Source organism: Anomaloglossus baeobatrachus, chromosome 2 (genome assembly GCF_048569485.1).
Source record: "Anomaloglossus baeobatrachus isolate aAnoBae1 chromosome 2, aAnoBae1.hap1, whole genome shotgun sequence".
NCBI lineage: Eukaryota > Metazoa > Chordata > Amphibia > Anura > Aromobatidae > Anomaloglossus > Anomaloglossus baeobatrachus.
Genome location: NC_134354.1, coordinates 438,561,920 through 438,585,208, shown reverse-complemented (window position 1 = coordinate 438,585,208; position 23,289 = coordinate 438,561,920). Strand labels below are relative to the sequence as shown.

Sequence of the window (23,289 nt, the reverse complement as noted above, 5' to 3'; positions counted from 1 at the left end):
GAAAACCAGTTATTGGCCAAATTCTGATCCGGGCCCCTCTACTAGAGATGGGCAAACCTGCAAATGTTGGGATTCGGAGGGTTCAGCCAGATTTAAAAAGTCAAATTCGGGACCACACTTGACCCCGGACGCTGAACCTCAAATAAGTCTAAGGGGCCTGAAAGGAAGGGTTATAAAATGGTGTTAGTAAGGTCTAGGGGGCTGAAAAAAGGAAGCAAAAAAACGGATTTTTGTGTACTCATCGTAAAATCGTTTTCTCTTAGCCATCATTGGGGGACACAGGACCATGGGTGTTATGCTGCCTATCCATAGGATGACACTAAGTAGATGCAAAAGCATAGCTCCTCCTCTGCAGTATACACCCCCTGGCCGGCAACCTCAGTTTTAGTACACAAGCAGTAGGAGAAAAACCAGTAAAAAACGTCTTAACAGAGGAAGATGAGAAAAGAAGAGTCACAACCAAATAAGGTACTGAGAGAACCAAGGCCCGACAGGGCAACAGGGTGGGTGCTGTGTCCCCCAATGATGGGTAAGAGAAAACGATTTTACGGTGAGTACACAAAAATCCGTTTTTCTCTGATGCCTCATTGGGGGACACAGGACCATGGGACGTCCTAAAGCAGTCCATAGGTGGGAAACATAAAAGAAGACGACACAACCCAAGGACTAGGAACCAGTCCCAGACAGCCTGGAGCGCCTACTGAGAGAGGTGCTCTACTGCAGTTTGCAGAATTTTCCTACCCAGATTTGCCTCAGTTGAAACCTGGGTATGGACTCTGTAATACTTTGAAAAAGTATGTAGGCTAGACCAGGTCGCAGCTTTACACACCTGTTCCCCCTGAAGCCTGATGCCAAATGGCCCACGAAGCGCCAACTGCTCGCGTGGAATGAGCCCGCAGCCCACTAGGAATGGGCTTGAGTTGCAAGCAGTAGACTTCCTGGATCGCAGGGCGAATCCAGCGAGCCAGAGTTGCCTTTGAAGCTGCCTGTCCCTTCTTAGGCGCCTCAGGAATGACGAACAAAGAGTCAGTTTTCCTAAAAGGGGGCTGTCCTGGATATGTAATATCTGAGAGCTCTGACGAGGTCTAACGAATGCAGAGACCTTTCCACCCTATGAACTGGGTGTGGACAAAAGGAAGGCAGAACAATGTCCTCGTTCAAATGAAACGGGGTAAGAACCTTTGGAAGGAAATCCGGAAGGGGGTGCAGAACCACCTTGTCCTGGTGAAAGATCAGAAAAGGCTCGCAGCAAGAGAGTGCTGCTAGCATCGAAACCCGTCTGATGGACGTAATTGCCACCAGGAATGTTACCTTCCAGGACAGAAGAGCAAGGGAGGATTCCTTGAGGGGTTCAAAGGGAGACCTCTGGAGACCGTCCAGAACGAGGTTGAGGTCCCATGGGTCCAGCGGCCGTTTGTACGGGGGAACTAGATGGGAAACGCCCTGGAGGAAGGTCTTGACTTGCGGCTTTTGAGCCAGGCGGCATTGGTAGAAGATTGAGAGCGCTGAGACCTGCCCTTTAAAAGGGAACTGAGAGCCAACCCTGCTTGCAAGCCAGACTGCAGAAAGTCGAGAATTCTGGGGCTGGCCAGAGGCATAGGCTGGACGTTAGTTTCCCTGCACCATGAAAGGAAGATTTTCCACGTACGGTGGTAAATGCGGGATGAAGCAGGCTTTCAGGCGCTGATCATGGTGGAAATAACCGCGGGGGAGAATCCCGCTCTTGTTAATACCCAGGTCTCAATGGCCATGCCGTCAGCTTCAGGGCTCTGGAGTTCTGCTGGGAAATGGGCCCTTGGGTCAGCAAGTCTGGGATGTCTGGAAGGCGCCACGGTGCGTCTGTGAGCATTTGTACTAATTCGGCGTACCAGGCGCGCCTGGGCCAGTCCGGTGCTATCAGTATTACCGGGACTCCCTCTGCCTTGATCTTCCTGATTACCCGCGGCAGCAGGGGTAGAGGTGGAAATATGTAAGGCAGGCGGAAGTGGTGCCAGGAGCAGACTAGAGCATCCGCGCCGATGGACTGCGGGTCGCGTGACCTGCTATGAACGCGGGTACCTTTGCATTGAACCTTGAGGCCATTAGGTCCACGTCTGGTGTGCGCTAGCGAGTGCAGATGTGTAGAAACACATCTGGGTGGAGAGACCGTTCTCCGGCGGCCAGGCCTTGGTGACTTAGAAAGTCTGCTGCCCAGTTCTCTACCCCCGGTATGTGTACTGCTGATATCACTGATCCCGTCGATTTGGCCCAGCTGAGGATCTTGTGGGCCTCGAGATAAGCCGCTTTGCTGCGGGTGCCCCCCTGCCGATTGATATAGGCTACAGCTGTCGCATTGTCCGATTGGACTCGAATCTGACGACCCGCTAGCAGAGGGCAGAACGCTCTGAGTGCGAGGAAGATCGCGCGGAGTTCCAGGATGTTTATGGGTAGGGAAGACTCCTGGGGCGTCCAACGTCCTTGAGCAGTGTGGTGCCGTGGTCAGGACCAGCCAGTTCACTGGGAGAAAAGATCTCCCCTTCGATAGGGATGAGGACCGAAGCCACCAGCGGAGTGCGTACCTGACTGAAGGCGTCAGGTGAAGATGTCTGTCCAGGGAGAAGGGGCTCTTGTCCCAGGCCGCTAGAAGGGCTAGCTGCAGTGGGCGGAGGTGCAGTTGAGCAAAGGGTACTGCTTCCATAGCTGCCACCATCCTGCCGAGCACTTTCATGCTGAATCGAATAGAGCGAGACGGAGGACGTAGAAGGCAGCGTACCGCTCGTTGAAGAGCGATCGCCTTGTCCTGAGGGAGAAAGATCAAGCCCTGACGGGTGTCCAGGGACATGCCCAGGAAGGTGATGGATCGTAATGGGATCGGGGATGATTTGTCTAGATTCACTAGCCACCCTAAGCGGGATAGGGTGTCCACGGTAATCTGTACACTGGTTGAGCATTCACGGAAGGAGGGGGCCTTGATGAGGAGGTCGTCCAAGTAAGGGAGAACGACTACTCCCCTGGCGTGAAGGACGCTCATTGCAGCCGCCATGACTTTGGTGAAGACCTTTGGTGCGGTGGCAAGGCCGAAGGGTAGAGCTACGAATTGAAAGTGGGAGTCCTGAACTGCGAAGCGGAGGAACTTTTGGTGATCTGGGGCGATGGGTATGTGCAGGTACGCGTCCTTGATGTCTATGGAGGCGAGGAATTCCCCTTCGACCATGGATGCAATAATGGACCTTAGGGACTCCATTCTGAATCTCCATACGTGCACATGTTTGTTTAGGTGTTTGAGTTCCAGGATGGGTCGAACTGACCCATCCTTTTTGGGGACCACAAAGAGGTTGGAATAAAAACCCCCGAACTTCTCGTCGTCTGGGACATGTATTATCACTCCTGCTGTTTGGAGCGTGTGGATTGCTGAGCAAAAAGCTTTACGGCGTTTGAGTCTTTGGGGGGTTTGAGAGAAAGAACTGACTCGGGGGTCTGGTCCGAAATTCTATGTGGTAACCGGAAGACACAAGGTCTCGCATCCATTTGTCGTCTGAGGCGGCAGCCCATATGTGTTGAAAGAGCCGCAGTCGACCTCCTACAATGTGTCTCTCTTCCGGGGAGCCGAAGGAGTCATGAGGGGGGAAAACGTCGTGGCCGAGTCTCCCTAGTCCTGGGCTGTTTCGGTCTAGGCTGCCATGACAAAGTGGGTTTCGGGGAGAGCTGAGAAGGTCTGTCCCTGCGTAGTCCGCGGCTGGTGGCGGGGACAGCACGGGATGTCGACCAACCAAATGAGTTACGAAAGGAGCGGAACGAGGACTGTGGACGTCTGGTGAAGGACGTCCTGGACTTCAGCTGGGGGAGGAAGGTACTCTTTCCTCCCGTGGCGTCAGAAATGAGCTTGTCCAGACGTTCGCCAATCGGTCTGGAAAAAAGGGAAGGCCCGTGAGAGACTTCTTGGAGGCAGAGTCCGCTCGCCATTGTCGGAGCCAGAGAGCTCTACGGATGGCTATGGTATTTGAGGCGGCAAACGCTGTGCAGGTAGCAGCGTCCATGGAGGCCTGGATGAGGTACTCCGCCGCAGCGGCAATTTGAGCTGTTACCTCTGTGAGGGTATGAGTAAACTGGGATTCCTCAAGTGAAGTGTTAAGGGATTCTGCCCAGACCGAGATCGCCTTTGCGACCCACACACAGGCAAAGGAGGGCGAGAGGGAGGAACCCGCAGCCTCAAAAGCAAAGCGGGCGAGGTGCTCCACCTGTCTGTCGGGTCCTTGATGGAGGAACCATCAGGTAAAAGACAGGAGCGTCTTTGTGGTAAGGCGGGAGACCAGGGGGGGGGGGGGGTCAACCGAGGGTGGATCGGCCCAGCCCTTAGGGGCAGGTGAGGCAAAAGGGTACCGGGACTACATGAGTTTTCGGTTACCGAAGCGCCTGTCAGGCTTCTCCCTTTGCTTTGTGAGGATATCCTGAAACTCTGGGTGATCAGCGAAAACCTTTTGGGGTTTCCTTGCCCTCGTAAAGGAGACGGCATGGTCAGTGGTAGTGGATGGGGGATCCTCCACATGCAGAGTTTGGTTGATTGCGGCTATAAGGGAGTCTATTGCAGTTTGATCATCTGGGGAGGATGAAACCAAGGAATCCTCCTGGTACAAACAGCATTCTCCCTCCTCCAACTCTTCAGAAACCGTGGAGCGTGTGGGAGAGCCTGCCCTGTGTGCTCCCGAGGGAGAGTCATGGGGGCCATGAGAGAGTGCTGGAGACACCCGGCCGTGTGCTCTTTTCCTGATCCCTGCAACCGGTGAAGTATGTGCCCGGATTACCTCAGAAGGATCCTCCATAGGGGTATCCTCAGGCTGCCTTCCGTCCAGGGGCCCAGAAGGGTGTGGAGGACGACAGGTTCTGTGACAGTTTTTCCATGGATTGAGACAGAAACTGTGCCCATTCCGGTGGGCTGGGAGCCCTAGGCTCTGGGCTGACGGTTGCGGTGGTGGTGGCAGGGGGGGCTTGGGGGGCTATAGGGGCACAGGACTCACAGAGAGAAGAGGTGTGTTTTCGTGGTAGCTCAGCGTGGCAGGCAGTGCAGGCTGAATGATAGACTATGTGGGCCTTAACACTCTTAGTGCCCTTAGAATTCTGCATGTTCCTAATAGGAGTATGCCAGGAGGGGGAGCAATGGTCAGCAGAGCTACAAGTGAAGCAAGCACCTCACCAGAATCAGCCGATGGCCCTGCGTCCTCAGGAAGGAATAAGCTCTGTGGAGATCTTCGCACGCTTTCCTGGGGGGCGGGGCTTATCGCTAAAAGAGCGCGAAGAAGTCAGTGTGCCCCCCCCTGCTGTGGGTAGTAAAAAACGGCAGGAATGGAGCTTCTGACAGTTTTCCTCCCTCTACCTCCAGTCAGCACACAGCTTGTCACTGGTGGTTATCTCTGCCGGCTTTTCTGCTACAGCAATAAACAGAGCAAATAGGTAAATTACCTGTGCAGGACTTTCTGCAAACAGCGAGGGACTTCCCCCTCCTCCAGCCAGCAAGCTAGAGAAAAGTTAACACTGTGTTCAGGATCCCTGGGGCTCTCCTCCTTGCAATCAGCAAGGGACTTTCTCATAATAAATACTGTAAATTTAGCAGTCTTGGGAGCCTTCCCTGCACAGTCTGTTCTCCCTTTGTCTGGGAAACCAGTCAGGGGGGATCTCACCTTAAACACTGCTTCAGTCCAGGCAGTGGAAATAGCAGAGTCAGCTTGCTGTGTCCGGTCACACAGTTGCCATGTTCAACTCAGAGCCTGCAAAGAGGGGCTGAGGAATTGTGCCTCTGTCCTGGGCTCTGGAAAAATCGGTGTCTGTGGAACCCGTCGTCCAGCCCAGGATCCAGCGTCGCAGGAGGGGGTACGTGGAGGAGACACTCCACGTTCCCGCTCGTTGATGGTAGTGGGAGATCTTTCCCAAAAGGAAACCGTCGCCCTCAAAAAATAACAAACCTTGAAAGGAAATGCCTCCTACAGACACTAAGCTAAAACTGAGGCTGCCTAGCCCGGCCAGGGGGGGAGTATACTGCAGAGGAGGAGCTATGCTTTTGCATCTACTTAGTGTCCTCCTATGGATAGGTAGCATAACACCCATGGTCCTGTGTCCCCCAATGAGGCGTCAGAGAAAATGGGGATTAAAGCAGGAAAATGATTCTTACCAAGTTCCATATGGCTGTCACACTGCTTCTGGGTCCACTCATTAAATCTCATGAATATTCACCGCCAACACTCTGTGACAGCGTCTGTGATTGGCTGCAGTCCACCTGTATTTTGATACCCAGTACACATAAAGCAGCTGCAGCCACCAAGCTGTGTGCGTTATTTTGGCTGTTTATCAAAATAAAAAAGGGACCCCATGTGGCTTTTTTAAAATTATTTATATAAATTGGATCCCCCCATTACAAAGGCCATGTGCCCACGGGACAACGTATCCACGGATTTTGCCACGTAAAATCTGCAGATTTATCTGGATTTTCTAGATAATCCGCAGGTTTGCAGAAGTACAGACACTTTCCATGTTATCCTATGGGATTTGGGGAGTGCTGTATAAATGGTACGGTATGAGCGGCTGCAGTATGTGCTGTGAATGTCCCGCAGCCGCACATAACTGCATGTCAATTAATCATGCGCAAATACCTGCGGAATTCCAGCTCCTCCACTGTGGAGATAGTGGAGTAGCGGAAATTCCGCAGGTATTTCCGAACTAGTCCCGCATGTTTACAGCAACATAAATGCTCAGAAACCGCAGCTATGGATAATATCCGCGGGTACAATGTCCCGTGGGCACATAGCCTAATATTGTAAGTAAAATAAAAAATACACCAGACACAAAAATCCTTTAACCCCTTCACCCGAGCGTTTGAGTATTCTTTTTCCTCTTTCTTCCGAGAGCCGTACAGTTTTTATTTTTCCGTCAATCTTGCTACATGAGAGCTTGTTTTTTGCAGATCGAGTTGTACTTTTAAATCAAACCATAAGTTTTACCATATAGTGTACTGGAAAACAGAAAAAAAAAATTCAAGTGTGGAAAAACTGCCAAAAAAAAAAAAAAAGTGCGCTTGCACAATAGTTTTTGGGATATTTTATTCACCGTGTTCACTATATGGTAAAACTGATGTGTCTTTGTGATGCCTGAGGTCGGTGCGAGTTTGTAGACTCCAAATATGTATAGTATCTATAGGTTTACTTGTATCTAAGGGGTTAAAATAATTCACAAGCTTGTCCAAAAAAAGTAGTGCACGTTTTGCGCCATATCCAAAACCCGTAGCGTTCTAATTTTTTGGTATCTATGTCTCAGTGATGGCTTATTTTTTGCGTCTCGAGATGACGTTTTTAACGGTAACATTTTTGAGCAGATGGTACGTTTTGATCGCCTATTACATTTTGTGCAAAATTTGTGGCGACCAAAACCGTAATTTTGGCATTTGGATTTTTTTTGCTGCTACACCGTTTACCGATCAAATTAATTGATTTTATATTTTGAAAGATCGGGCATTTCTGAACGCTGCAATACCAAATATGTTAATTTTCAATGGGGCGAATGGGGGGTGATTTGACTTTTTTTTTTTCTTTTTTTTTTTTAATTCTTTTAAACCTTTTTTTAACTTTTTTTTATTTTACTACGTCCCTTAGGGGACTATAACAATCAGCAATATGATCGCTTTTCCACTTCTCCAGATCACAGTTACACAGCTGAGATCTGCAGATATGGTGCTTTACTCTCACTGCCGGCATGGAGAGAAAGTGACTCATGATAGCTACAGGCGTTATCACATGACCCTGTGCTACCATGGCAACCACCGGAAGTCACGTGATCATCCGATGGGGACGGGTAATTTATCGATATGGCTGTGCGCATATACAGCTCGCTGCTAGATTTTGGCAGCGAGATGTAAGGGGTTATAAGTCGTGGGTGGAACACTATTCCACTCGCGACTAGCAAACACACGTCAGCTGTTGAAATCAGCTGATGTGTGCGGATCGCCACGGACTGCCCACGACAGCCCGAAGGTGATTAACCTCACACAATCCATGACGTACCCAGTACGTCATGGGTCGTAAAGGGTTACAGAAAAACACAAAAACATCTTTCTCCAATTTACTAACCCCCAAAACACCTCTGCAGGTCCAATGTAATCCCCACCACAACATCCCATCACACTCCTGGCTCTGCTACAGCCTGAGGTCTTAGTGTGCAGACACATTGGAAAATGCAACTGAGCACTGCTGCATCAGGGACACACTGACGGAGCCGCAGCTGTGAGAGTGGTGAAATCAGTGAGTTCACCTGAGGTCACAGCTGGTGGTTCCCAAGGTACCCCAGCTATGACCTGAAGTGAACTCATTGAACTCAAATCCGGCATGGAGTTAAATGGTCCTGGACTGCCAGATTATTGACTTCAATGGTGCCAGATTACCTGACTAACTGGCACCATTGAAGTAAAAAATGCACTAATCCGGAAGCAATGAAATAGATGCCAGATTACCGGAATGCGCACGCATTCAGCTAATATGGGATTGTGTTCAATGAGTTCGCCTGAGGCGAGAGCTGGGGTTCCCACAGTACATGGAGTTTAAAACTGATGAATTACAGGATTTTTCACTTCAATGGTGCTGGTTAAACAAATAAACTAGCACCATTAATAGTCAATAATCCGGTAACCACTACCACTGAACTCAATGCCGTATTACCGGATTGAGCTCAGTGAGTTCACCTCAGGTGAGTTCATCTGAGGTCACAGCTAGGTTACCTTGGGAACCACCAGCTGTGACCTCAGGTGAACTCAATGACATCACCGCTCTCATAGCTGTATTTCCCATCAGTGGGTCCCTAGCGCTGCAGTGCTCGGTCACGTTTTCTAATGTGATTATGTATATGACCGCTGCGCTAATAAAAGAAACGCAGTAAGAAGGGAATTGGATAAAATGTGTATGAATATATAAAATATTAAAAATATTTTGGATACCTGCAGTTTTGGAGGTTGATTGAATGATCTTTAACCGCTTCAGAACCGCCGACGGTAGATAAACGTCAGCATCTGCTGGGCTTTGTGCAGAACTGACGTTTATCAACGGTCTGCATTCAGGAGGGGATCGCGACCCCCTGCATGCTGCCATCATCAGTTTTCCAGTGCAGAACAATAGTTCTGCCCGGAGACAACACCAGGATCTTATTGGATTAGGTCCTGGTGATGTTAACCCTTTGTGATCGTCTATCTGCTGTGATCAATAGTGATCACGGCACATAGAGGTTTCAGAGGTACAGAGAGCTGCTTCTCTTACCTCTCCCGGGTATTCTGTGTCAGATCACGCAGGACCTTGGGTTGTCATGGCAACCAGAGGTCACATGACTCCAGGTCTGCTATCTATGGTGGCCTGTGAGACCCAGCCTCCAGCTGGATGTGACAGGCATTCTGCAGTGCAACCTGACACTGTCAGTATAATGCATTGCTGTGCTGCATAGCAATGCATTATACCAGTGATCAGACTAAGAAAGGTGAAAGTCCCATATAGGGACCATGTAAAAAAGCAAAGAAAAGTGGGAAACCCCCCCCCCTGCAAAATGTAAAAATAAAAGACAAAAATTATACCCAAAAACACATTTATTTATATAAAAACAAAAAAAAAAAAAATGTACACGTATTTGGTATCGCCGCATCCGGCCCAACCTGATCTATAAAGCGGTCATACTATTTAACCCCTTCAGTGAACAGTTTTAAAAAAAAAAAAAAAAAAATGCATCAAAAATGATTTTTCATCATACTGCAGAAAAAAAAAGTGGAATAAAACGCCATCAAAAATTGAACATAATCAAAAATGATATTACTGAAAACTACATCTTGTCCCGCAAAAAACGAGCCGCCACCCAGCTCCATCAGTTGAAAAATTAAAAAAAAAGTTACAGCTCTGAGAATACAACAATGCAAAAAAAATTCTATTTTCTAAAAAAAAAATAATTGTTTTTATTGTGTAAAACATAAAACAAAAACAAAAAAAATGTAATTCTGGTATCGGTGTATCCGTACTGACCGGAAGAATAAACCTGTGTTGTTACTGTTACCAAACAGTGAACGGCATAAAAAAAAACAAAAAACAATTCCTGAATTTCTGTTTCATGTTAATTCTACCTACCAAAAATGAAAATAAAAAAAAAAAAAATCCTAAAATGTTATAGGCCCAAAAATGGTACCAATAGAAAAGTCAATTCGTCACGCAAAAAACAAGACCGCACATGGATGTCTCTCCAAATGCAACATGGCATCCACTATCTATTTCAGACAATTGTGCGCTCTAAAATTCAATTGGCGCTCCTTCCCTCCCGAGCCCTGCTGTGCGCAGAAACAATTTATTTCCACCACATATGGTGTATTGCTGTGCTCAGGAGAAATTGTAGAATAAATTTTCATTTTTTCCCTGATATCCTTGTGAAAAAAAAGCTATCTGGTTGAAATAACAGTTTTGTGGTAAAAATGCATTTTTCATTTTCACACCTCCAGTGTTATAAAATTCTGTGACGTCCGTGGGGGTTCAAGGTGCTCACCAAATGTCTAGTTATATTTCTCAAGGGGTCTAGTTTCCAAAATGGGGTCACTTGTAGGGGGAGCTCCACTGTTTAGGCACCTCACATGTTCTCCAAACGCAATATGGCATCCGCTAATGTTTGCAGCTAATTTTGCAGTCAAATGGCGCCCCTTCGCTTCCGAGCCCTACCGTGCGCCCAAACTGTAGATTCCCACCACATATGACATATCTGCGTACTCAGGAGAAGTTGCAGAAGAAAGTTTATTGTGAATTTTTATTTTGATACCCTTATGAAAAAGTAAGCTACATGGTTGAAGTAACAATTTTGTGTTAAAATGTTCTTATATTTTCATGCTTCAACGTTCTAAACTTCTGTGAATCCCCTGTGGGTTCAAGGGGCTCACCAAACATCTAGATAAATTCCTTGAGGGGTTTAGTTTCCAAAATGGGGTCACTTGTAGGGGGAGCTCCACTGTTTAGGCACATTAGGGGGTCCCGAAACGTGACATGGCATCCGCTAATGATTCCAGCCAATTTAACTTTCCAAAATTCAAATGGCACTCCTTCCCTTCCGTGCCCTGCCCTGCGCCCAAGCAGTAGACTTCCACCACATATGAGGTATCTGCATGCTCAGGAGAAATTGCACAATACATTTTATGGTGCAATTTATCATGTGTTGTGAAAATGCAAAATGTGAGACTAAAATAACATTTTTGTGGGGAAAAAGTAAAATTTAATTTTTTTTCCTTCTACATTGCTTTGGTTCCTGTGAAGCACCTAAAGGGTTTATAAACTTATTGGATGTGGTTTTGAGCAGTATTAGGGGTGCAGTTTTTAGAATGGTGTCACTTTTGGGTATTTTCTGTCACCTATTGCTCTCAAAGTCACTTCAAATGTGATGTGGTCCCTAAAAAAATGGCTTTGTATATTTTGTTGGAAAAAGGAGAAATTGCTGATGAACTTTGACCCCTTCTAACTTCCTAACGAAAAAAATTATGTTTGAAAATTGCGCTGATGTAAAGTAGACAAGTGGGAAATGTTATTTAGTAACTATTTTTTGTAGCATAACTGTCTAGTTTAATGTCATAAAAATCAAAAGTTTCAAAATTTTAAATTTTTTTGCCAAATTTCCAATATTTTTACAAATAAACACAAAAGATATCATCTTAATTTTATGCCTATTCTGAAGCACAATATGTCACGAAAAAACAAATCTCAGAATCACTGGGATCCGTTGAAGCGTTCCAGAATTATAACCTGTCAAAGTGACACTGGTCAGAAATAAAAAAAATTGGCCCGGTCACGAAGGCAAAAACAGGCTCTGGTGCGAAAAGGTTAAGGTAATGTAGATTCAAAGTAGTATGCAGAGTTTCACTAGTATGGCAAAACCAAAAAAGTTTAAAATGAGTACGAAACAAAACGTGGGGGGGAGGGGAGAGGGGGTAATTGATTACAGTGCACAGGTATAAACTTGCCTTTTTTGGGTTCCCGGATGGAGATGGGGTTTGTAGTTTCCTAGATAGTGGGCTCTGAAAGGGCAACAAGGGTGTATGGGTGACTGAATGTTGCCTAAGGGAATAAAATTAGTGAATGGGGGAAGGTTAAGATTAGGTAATACTGTTCCAAGATAGGATAGTACAGTGATGCTAAGGCTGGGGTCACACGTAGCGACGCACCAACGATCCCACCAGGGGTTGTTGGTGTGTCGCTACATGGTCGCTGGTGAGCTGTCAATCAGGCAGATCTCACCAGTGACCAGCCAACAGCTAATCGTGTAACGATGCTATGCTTGGTAACCAGGGTAAATATCGGGTAACTAAGCAGCGCGCTTTGCTTGCTTACCCGATATTTACCCTGGTTACCAGCGTACACCGCTTACAGGCTGCCAGCGCTGGCTCCCTGTATACGTAGCTAAGGTACACATCTAACGGATGTGCCAATTCTGGGGCAGCTGCGAGCTACTATTTTTAGGTCGGGGAGGGACCAATAACCATGGGCCTCCAGAGTTGAAGAATACCAGCCCCCAAGCTTTTTTCTTTATCTTGGCTGGGTATCAAAATTGGGTCAGATCACATGCAGTTGTTTTTTTTATCTGTTCTGGGTATCAAAATATGGAGGAAACCTATGCCATTTTTTCCAATTATTCATTTATTTTTACACTCCACTAAAAGAACCCAGACAGATAGTGTGAGGGCAACCAATTAAAGATGCTGTCATGGAAGATGGACATGGGAGGCAGTGAATATTCATGAGCGAACCTGGAAGCAGTGCGACAGCCATACGGAATATCGGTAAGTACAACTGTCCTGCTTTAATGGCCATTTTGCTTCCCCCCCCCCCCCCATTTTTATCCGGGTGGCCGAATCCGAGGAGTAACACAGACTTCCCTTAGCCCCTGAACCTTACAGTGATCACTACCCTCCACTGCAATCACTGTCGGACACGGGGGCCTAAGGTCGATCAGTAACATTGATTCTTGAGGCCCACTAGAGATACATGACAATATTAGGTGACTCTTGTTCACAAATTTCCTGCTAACACATTCTCCATAAATTTGAATGGAAAGCTGGTGTTATTCATGTGCAGTCATATTTCCACTGAAAAAGAAGGGGGAAAAAAAAAAAAAAAAGGAAAATGCAATGGGGAGGAATTGGTGGACCTCTAACCAAGTGATAGGTGAGGATCTGAAATGTAGTATTTATGGCATATCCTGTAAAAGCTAAGAAATGACCCAGAGCATAATTTGGTATACATGCAATGTCTAGGAGCATGTTTACACAAAGGTTTTGTCTGTTAAATGGCCAAAGACAGAAACAAAATAAGCATAGATTTTGCAGTGAGTGAATAGTTCTAGTACATATAATATAGGGTACTTAGTAAACACTTTTTTTAATCACAAAAGCGTAAAAACCATCCCACTACAACAAAGTATACTCCAATGGGGTCGATCCTATCCTCTATATTAAAGGAAGGTGTTGTCCCCCCCAAAAAAAATATCAATAACTGAAAAATCGTAAAGTATTAATGTTTTGTTTAGATATTATTTGTTTTTAATTGAACAAAATATATAAAAAAAAAAAGTTTGATATTTTCCACTCTTAAACACTAGGGGGAGCAGCTGCTGAAATCCTACAGAAATCCTACTGTAGAAACAGCCTGGATTACAGCTGCAGTAAACTGGGCGGAGTCTGCTCTCCTGTGTGTGATGTCACCTCCCCCTCCCAATCTGGGTGTTTCCAAGGGATAACCGAGAATGAAATGTAGGACACAGTGCTGAGCCATTTTGTTGGTGACCACAAATGTCTAAAGTGTCACCAAAGACAGCAGGAGTATCACATGATAGGATAAGATACACAGCTCAGAAGACAGTATCACACAGGATAGGATTAAGGTGTCATTGGAGACTGTAGTAGCAGTGGCGGCGGCGGGAGGGGAGGGGCGTCTGTAATCATACACTGCTCTGCATGCACGCCCGCAGCAGCTGCAGCAAGGAGAGTGGAGGGGGTGTCATTGGAGCATCGGAGACGTTAACACCGGCGGTGGTGGGGGGGAGGGGCGCCGGTTCTCACATGCTCTGCATGCACACAAAACACACACAGTCCTGCTGCATGGATGGCGGAGGGTGGGGGTGGGTGGGGGGGAAGCTGGGCGTCATTGGAGATGTTAACGGCGGGGGGAGTGGAGGGTAGGCGGCCCAGCGCCCCATACTCGCACATCCCGGCGGTTGACAGGGGTAAAGTGGAGCAAACAGCATGGCTGTGAGCTCAACAATGATGGCGCTGATCTCCTCCCTCTGCTGTGACCTGGAAAGCGCAGGGGGCGCGTCCAGGTCACAGCAGACACCTTCTCTAATGTTACTAAATGGGGTCAGAGCCCGACCATCAGAGTCTATGCCCTGGGGGCTGCCACAAAGGAGGCGAGTACCTGTCGTTACAGACACCAAATCCAAGATGGCAGCCCCCCAGTGCCTTCAGTAAAATTACAATTCAATAAAAACTAAATAAGCAGTGATTTTAGTCTTGTATTAAAAATATTTGATTTAATAATCACTATTATGAATACAAAAATAAAAAAAACGAGACACCCTTCCTTTAAAATCTCATTTTTGTCAACCAATCTCAATGTAGATGGAGGCACCGCAGGACCGGGGCCTAACTGTTCAGACACCTGCCCATGGGAAGCTTAACAGAGGAAATGTCTAGCTCAAAAAGAGGGATCCACACCCTTGTTTGTACAAAGCACTGGAAACGACAGCAAAACTAAACAATGAGTAAGCGCACAAGGTAGTATACATGCAACATGTATGATCATGTTCACACTGACAATTTAGCAGACAAAAGCAAAGCTTCATTGATGTCGGTTGACACAAAGTGAGTTTTTAATACTAGAAGATAAGACCATCCCGATTGGGGTACACCTTGTCCCAGTGAGACGGCTTTTACACTTTTGTGATCAAAAACAGTGTTTACTGAGAACCCCATGTTACTTATATGTATTATTACTATTTACTTACTGCAGGGTATATGCTCATTGTGTTTCTTTCTTCGGTTATATCCTGTGAAAAGTAAATGCACAAATAATGAGCAGATTTTGTAGGGAAACCTCAGTTTTAGCAGCAAACATGTGCCAATTACAAAGCAGTTTGAAGAAAATTTAGCTACTACGTGTACTCACCTCTTAAAACCCATATGCTTACCTCCAAGACCTGTGCGATTCCTAGGATCGCAGTGCTGGGTTTTCCAGTGGTCACATGTCACATGACTGCTAGAGTTGAGCGGATCACTATGTGGAACCCTAGCTCACGGTCCAGGTCAGTGCTCTCTGGCTGTGGACAGGAGCTGCACAAGTTTCTTGAGCTTCTGTATTCCTTTGTAGCAATGCAATGCAACATTTGATATGCCGGCCTGGTACGATGTCATCTGTGTGGCCTCACCAGCCCAGCTAATCATAAGCAGAGCCCGCGATCTCGGAGAGTAAGGAAATTCGTGCAGTTCCTCTCATGGCCAGAGAGAACAGATCTGGACCATGAACTAGGGTTGCAATCAGCAATCTCCTCCTCTCTAGTGACTGCAATTAAGGGGATTTTTCTTTTTTGCCACTCACTATACAGTACAAGCGTCATGCTAAACGAGTTGACCCAACTTGGACGTTATGGCTAATCCAAACACTTCCACTCTGATGGAACACAAAGCTTGCAGAAGATCAGCAGCCACTGATCTAGCTTTTATTGGTATCGTTTTGGGGTTCATACAATGTCTTGATCACTTTTTATTGCATTTTTTTGAGGGGAGGTGCAGCAACCAAAAAAATGGTAATTCTGTTTCAATTTTTTGATCTTTACGGGCTTTACCATATGTGTTAGAGTATTTAACATTTTCATAGATTGGACTTTTGTGGGCGTGACAAAACCAAACAGGTTTTCTTTCCTTAATATCTTTATTGTTAAAATCAGGGGGAAAAAAAAAAAAAAAAAAAAAAAGGAGATTTGATCTTTTGAGGGATTTTTTTGACCTTTTTTTTTTTATCATCTTCATGGGTGACGCGAACTGGCTATAGTTTGGATTGTTTTATATAGTTTAATAGTCAAACTGACTTCAGTATTGCAGCATATAATGGAAATGAATGTCTTTTATAGCTGGGCATCACAGGATTAAAAAGATGGTGGCATAAGTGACTTTCAGCAGGTTTCCCGACTGCCATTGCATCTCGTCAGCACCCCACATTTGCATTGTGAGGCAGATCTGCAATGGGTGCTGCTGGCATCTACCAAACAGTGATGGTGCGATATTGTGGGTTGTGTATCATTTTATGTAGGTTCGTATTTTAGGAGCCTTGCGTCATTCATTCTGTGTATTACTTGTCTTGTTGGCAGGTTAATTAACTCAGCTCAGTTACCATTTTCTTGCCTTGTGTGTACATTGTCCTGTTTGCAGGTTAATCACCCACTGCCTTCTGTCCCTAGGTGTGAGGGAGGGGGGCCTGGAATCCACTCAAACTCTCGCTTACCTGGGGGACTATTCAGTCTGAGTACTACAAGAGACAAGCAAGAAGACTGATCCTTTGCTCTGGGGGAGAAGCTGCGGCTACAGGCAGCACCCTGGAGAGCCGATGAGAAACACCGATTTGTCTGGAAAAGGACTGCTGGAGGATTGTGACTCATCCCCGGGACACTAATGCCATTACTGGACTATTTTACCCCCCCCCCCCGTGTGGTGGATTATTTTTATGGACCTTCTGGATTACATGGAATAAAGGTTCTTTGGACTGCTCACTCATCTCTCCCTTTGTTGATTGTGTGATATTTGAGAAGGACCCCGTGACACCAGCTATTTAAATGCTTCTCTCCTTGATTAAAGTAGTTAAACAGTAGCAATCAAAGCTAGAACCAGTCACTGCTGTAAAGGTCCAGTCACACTAAACAACTTACCAACGATCCCAACAACGATAGGGATCGCTGGTAAATTGCTAGGCGGTTGCTGGTGAGATGTCACACTGCGACGCTCCAGCGATCCCACCAGCAACCTGACCTGGCAGGGATCGCTGGAGCGTCGCTACACGAGTTGCTGGTGTGCTCACCAGCAACCAGTGACCAGCCCCCAGCGCCGCGTGGAAGATGCTGCGCTTGGTAACTAAGGTAAATATCGGGTAACCAACCCGATATTTACCTTGGTTACCAGTGCACGCAGCTACACGTGCAGAGAGCAGGGAGCAGCGCACAGTGAGCGCTGGCTCCCTGCTCTCCTAGTTACAGCACACATCGGGTTAATTACCCGATGTGTGCTGCAGCTAAATGTGCACAGAGCAGGGAGCAGCGCACAATGCTTAGCGCTGGCTCTCTGCTCTCCTAGCTACAGCACACATCGGGTTAATTAACCCGATGTGTCCTGCAGCTACATGTGCACAGAGCAGGAGCCGGCACTGACAGTGAGAGCGGCGGAGGCTGGTAACGAAGGTAAATATCGGGTAACCAAGGACAGGGCTTCTTGGTTACTCGATGTTTACTGTGGTTACCAGCCTCCGCAGAAGCCGGCTCCTGCTGCCTGCACATTTAGTTGTTGCTGTCTCGCTGTCACACACAGCGATCTGTGCTTCACAGCGGGAGAGCAACAACTAAAAAATGGCCCAGGACATTCAGCAACAACCAACGACCTCACAGCAGGGGCCAGGTTGTTGCTGGATGTCACACACAGCAACATCACTAGCAACATCGCTGCTACGTCACAAAAGTTGTTCGTTAGCAGCGATGTTGCTAGCGATGTTGCTTAGTGTGACGGGGCCTTTAGTTTCAGATGCCGGCTTTAACATTGCTATAGGACTTAATAATATGTCCTAAGATGGGAAAGACAAAGACTTGAGTACCTTACATTGAAGGTTTACAGTCTTCTTCAAACATCATCAGGTAAGCTAAAGCATACATCCGATTGGCCATCAACGCAATTTCCTAATTTAATAAGCACATGTAAATCATGGGTAAACCTACGATTTAAATGGATTTATTCAATAGGTCCAAGATCCAATTCCAGTTTAGGTCACTTCCATATGTGAAAGTTGCAGCATATACGTGGTCATCTCCATAAGATGAATTAAATTGGGACAGAATAACGTAAATCCAAAACCCACTTTGGTCAGTGTTTACACATGCCATAATGGCTGCAGGTTTTCAGTTTGGAATGCAATGCGCAGTATAACACATGCAGATTCAACTTCAGAAAACATCAATCACATGCAGCAAAAATAAATATGCCCAGACTTAAAGGCGCGCTGCAGATATTCACTGCAGGGTTACCTGAAGATTCCTTTTTCTGCAAGTTTTACCTGTTATAAGGCCAGATCCATTCTAAACAATAGGAGGCAGATGTACAGCAGCCAACCGCAGCCACTATCAGAAGATGGAGCAGCTTCAGGACTGAGCATTTCCAGCTGCCTGCTGCTGGGACCGACAACAACTAATTGGCAGGGGTGAGGGGTGCTGAACACCCCATTTAAGCCTCATTCACACATCCAATATTCTCGTATGAGCGTTATCCTTGGTTTTCATGGATAGAACCCGTACCTGTGATGGTCTATTCACATATCTGTGATTTTTCATGAACTGAGAGGTCCATGGAAATATTGCAGACAAATGTCTGATTTTGAAAAGCGTGTTGGATCAAAAATCGATAATGCAAGTCAATGGGTCTGTGAAAAAAAAAAAAAACTAAAAAAAAAACCCCATCTCTGATAATATCTGAGTGAGGTCTGTCAAAAAGGAGAGGATGGGAAAAGCTCCTCTTATAAGCCCTTATTGTGGACAAATGCATGATCTGCCTTCCACTGTATAAACCGTTGTGCTCAAAAGTTTGCATACGCCGGCATATATTTTGCTTTCTTGGCCTTTTTACAGAGAATATGAATGATAACACAAAATCTTTTTTCCACTCATGGTTAGTGGTTGGGTGAAGCCATTTATTGTCAAACTACTATGTTTTCTCTCTTGAAATCATAATGATAACCAAAAACATCCAAATGACCCTGATCAAAGCTAGTGTTTTTGGCCTGATAACATGCACAGAAGTTGACACAAATGGGTTTGAATGGATAATAAAGGTAATATCCTCGCTTGTGACCTCTTTGCTTGTAATCAGTGTGTGCATAAAAGCTGAGTGAGTTTCCAGGATTCAGACAGACTCTTGCATCTTTCATGCAACCACTGACGTTTCTGAATTGTGAGTCATGGGGAAAGCAAAATAATTGTCAACGGATCTACAGGAAGAGATAGTTGAACTGTATAAAACAGGAAAGGGATACAAAAGTATATCCAAATAATTGATAATGCCAGTCAGCAGTGTTAAAACTGTGATAAACAAATAGAAAATCAGGGGCTCTGTAAAAACCAAAGCAGATCATCAGGTAGATAAACATTTCAGCCACAACTGGAAAAAAAAGGCTATGTATGCACACAGCGTTTTTTTGACGCTGCGTTTTTGGCTGCAAAAACCCGCACCTGCGGCAAAAACGCATGCATTTTTACCACATTTTGGTGCGTTTTTGATCACTGCGTTTTTCCAATGCAGTGCATGGGTGAAAGACGCAGTAAAACGCAGGAAAGAATTGACATGTCCATTTTTTTTTTTTTAGCTTAAAAACGCAGCTAAAAAAAACCCCCAAAAAAACCTGTGTGCAGACAGCAAAAATGAAATGTCAGACTTTGCTAGGGAAGCAAAGTCATGCAGTTTTGAGGCCAAAAACGCACCCGAAAAACGTGCAAAAACACCGTGAAAAATACTCAGTGCGCACATTGCCAAATTGTTTGGGGTGCAAAAAAAAAAAAAAAAAATCCCACAAACATCGGCTGAAATACAGGACTCACTGTAAACTAGCGGTGTGGCTGTTTCAAGATACACAGAAAGGAGGCACTTGGAAGAAAAATGGGCTACATGGTCGAGTCGTCAGAAGAAAGCCATTACTGCGCAAATGGGACAAGGCATCACCTACAATACGCCAAACAGCACAGAGACAAGCCTCAAAACCTCTGGAACAAGGTAGTTTGGAGTGATGAGACTAAAATCGAACTTTTTGACCACAACCATAAAGATTACATTTGGAGAGGTGTCAACAAGGCCTATGATGAAAGGAACACCATTCCTACTGTAAAGCACAGAGGTGAATCACTGATGATGTGGAGATGTGTGAGCTACAAAAGGCACAGGAAACTTGGTTAAAGTTGAAGGAAAGATGAATGCAGCACGTTATCAGCAAATACTTGAGGTAAATTTGCATTCATGAGCCCGGAAGCTGCGCATGGGACGTATTTGGACTTTCCAACATGACAATGATCCAAAACACAAGGCCAAGTCGAGCAGTCATTGGCTAGAGAAGAACAAAGTGAAGGTTCTGGAGTGGCCATCACAGTCTCCTGACCTCAATATCATTGATCCACTCTGGGGAGAACTCAAGCGCAGTTCATGCAAGAAAGACCAGGAATTTACAGGAACGGGAGGCTTTTTGCCAAGAAGAATGTGAGGCTTTACAATCTGAAAAAATAAAGAGTCTCATCCACAACTATCATAAAAGACTTCACACTGTGATTGATGTTAGAGGGGGCAATTAAGAAATGGGGTATGTGAACTTTTGATCAGGGTCATTTGGATGTTGTTGGTCATCATTATGATTTAAAAAGAGAAAACACAGTAGTTTGACAATAAATGGCTTCACCCAACCACTAACCATGAGTGGGAAAAAAAAAAATAAAAAAAATAAAGGATACCGGAGAAGATGGGGGAAGGCGAGTGTATAACAAACTGACACTACACTACACATACACAGTTCATGTGAGGGCTCCTTAAACATGGAAAAAACATAGTAAACACTTACACAGTGGTCTGAACTTTAAACTCAATTGGCTCCTCTTTCTTCTTGCGGAAAAAGAACCAATAAGTCAGCAAGCCAACGATGAGTGATAGCAAGAACATGTCCGCCATGCTGAACATAGACTCCTCAGCAACGCTGCTCCCCTCCTCTGACTGGCACACATCTTGGTTGACGCAGGAATCACCCATCTTTATATTGGATACTAAAAAAAGTAAAAACAAATAACAAATGTATAGGGTTATAATAGAAAGACAAAAATCTGATCAGCATTTTGCAAAAAATAAACCATGGGATGACAAGGGAATATTGCGCAGTGGACAAGTAAACTGTTAGGGAAAACACTTTGGGGATCATAAAGAACGCTGAATTAGGGAACAATAGAAAATATATATAATAAATAATACAAATTATTAAACTGGTTTGTTACAGAACCCCAATGAGGGAGCCATTTGTCCAAGTTGTACTAGGTCAGAGGCATCTCCAGTTGCATATTCGGGTTGAGTAATATTCTAAGGTACCCCATCCAAACAGGTCCACCCAGGGAGCTGCTGCCAACTGAAAATCAGCATAACAATACGGCTCACATGGATGCCATTTTTGTTCCGTAGATTGCCTAGTAATTAGCACTTATTTTAGCTAGCACAATCCTTAAATCAACAATCAATTTGCTATTTTTGTCTTCTGCAGTGTACATTTTGGGGTGTGACGGCCATACACGCCTCCTATCTGTGTAAGGCATAATAGTTGGAGTCTACCTTCTCTGAGTTTAGCCCACTTTGAAGGCCTACACCCAAGTGAGATGAGTGCATAGTGCAAGGCCCCATCTGAAGAAGGCGCTTTCTTGGGCCTGATGAACTTCATGTGATGTAAGTGCCTCACATTTGTTATGTAGAATAAATATAGAAAAAGTGAAAATTAAAATATGTATTTATTTTATACATTTCTATAGCCACATTAATTCCACAGCACTTTACAGACATCATCACAGTCTCCATTGGGACTTACAATCTACATTCCCTATTAGTACCTTTTTGTAGCATGGGAGGAAACCCGAAAATCAGAACATTACACTAATACAAGGAGACCATACAAACTCCTGGCAGATGTCATCCTTAGTGGGATTTGAACTCAGGACACCAGCACTGCAAAGCAACAGTGCTAACTGGAGACGCTGTGCTGCCTAGGAGGCCTATATTCAGACTCTGCTGAGTCTTCTGGGTTGCAGCCACAGCACCATGCACTTTATTTGGATATGCGCTGCAGGTCTGCTCTTATTTTAAAGGGAACCTGTCAGGTCCCATGTGAGTTCTAACCTACAAGCAGGGTGATGCGTGGCCTCGAAACCCCTTCCTACCCATCCCTTTGTTGTAATATTGTGTAATATAATTTTATAAAAAAAATGTTTTATAACTTACATGTTCCCTATGTAAATAGGAGAGGGTCTAGTCCCCTGGGCTTTGCATCGCCCCTTGGGTATCTGCATACTTTCTGAACGGCAAGCACACACGCGAGGGACCTCCAGGGGCTGACCTGGGTCGCGATACTACGGAAAGCTCCTGGAGATTCCGTGCGTGAGCGCTTGCCGTTCAAGCAGCCTTAATATCCGGGTGTTTACTTGCTGGCTGCTCAAGCGCACGTCGCTCATGTAAATCCATGGTATCACGCTCACAGGGGACTAGAGCCTCTCCTATTTACATAGGGAACATGTAAGTTATAAAACGATTTTTTTTTTATAAATTCATATTACACAATATTACAACACAGGGATGGGTAGGCCACACATTACCCTTCTTTTAGGTCAGAACGCATATGGGACCTGACAGGTTCCCTTTAAGGGAATGTGTTCTGCAGTACCTGAGAATGGCCACTACACAGTATACAGTGGTGTGTAGCTCTGTACACAGGGAAGTTCAGATTTCAGTCTGCCGTATTTCCAGGGCATATGTAGTGAGGGTCTGTCTGTCGATTCAGTATTGATGGCTCAATCGATATCTTGGTCCCGGACAACCGCATTTATATTTCTTATTTTTTACGGATTTTTTATATTTAGCAAGCACTTTGATTGTATATCGATAAGGGACCAGGACCTTAGACCCTCACCAATCACACAAATAGACTCTTGAAAAGTGCACAGCTCAAGAAGCAGAAGCACACAACTCCTTTCTAAAAGCGTACACAAAACAGTGTATGGATTGTATAGAAAGTACAGGCTAAGGCCACATGCACACGCTGCAGTTTTTTCTGCACACAAACTGCAGCCAAAACTGCACCTTGTCAGAAAGAGCCTGGAAATGTCCCAAAAAACGCTGGTAATGTAGGTGCGTTTTTGTCATTGTGTTTTTTTAAAGGAGAAAAAATATGATAGCAAAGGATAAAGGATAGATAGCTAGTATAGATGATAGAAAAAAATAGAAAGAATAGCTAGATGGATAGA

The 23,289-nt window shown here is 45.4% G+C and overlaps 1 protein-coding gene across 2 annotated transcripts in view; it reads right to left on the bottom strand.

The window, feature by feature from the left end:
- The window catches only part of POR (cytochrome p450 oxidoreductase), a 438,013-nt gene that overhangs the window by 385,925 nt on the left and 28,799 nt on the right, over window positions 1–23,289 (bottom strand). For both annotated transcript variants that reach the window (XR_012750515.1, XM_075336269.1), the window contains exon 2: window positions 20,859–21,057. Coding sequence is in view for 1 of the 2 variants with exons in the window: in XM_075336269.1 (XP_075192384.1) it covers window positions 20,859–21,043 (185 nt within the window). In the remaining variant the exon portion in view is untranslated. The remainder of the gene's footprint in view (window positions 1–20,858; window positions 21,058–23,289) is intronic.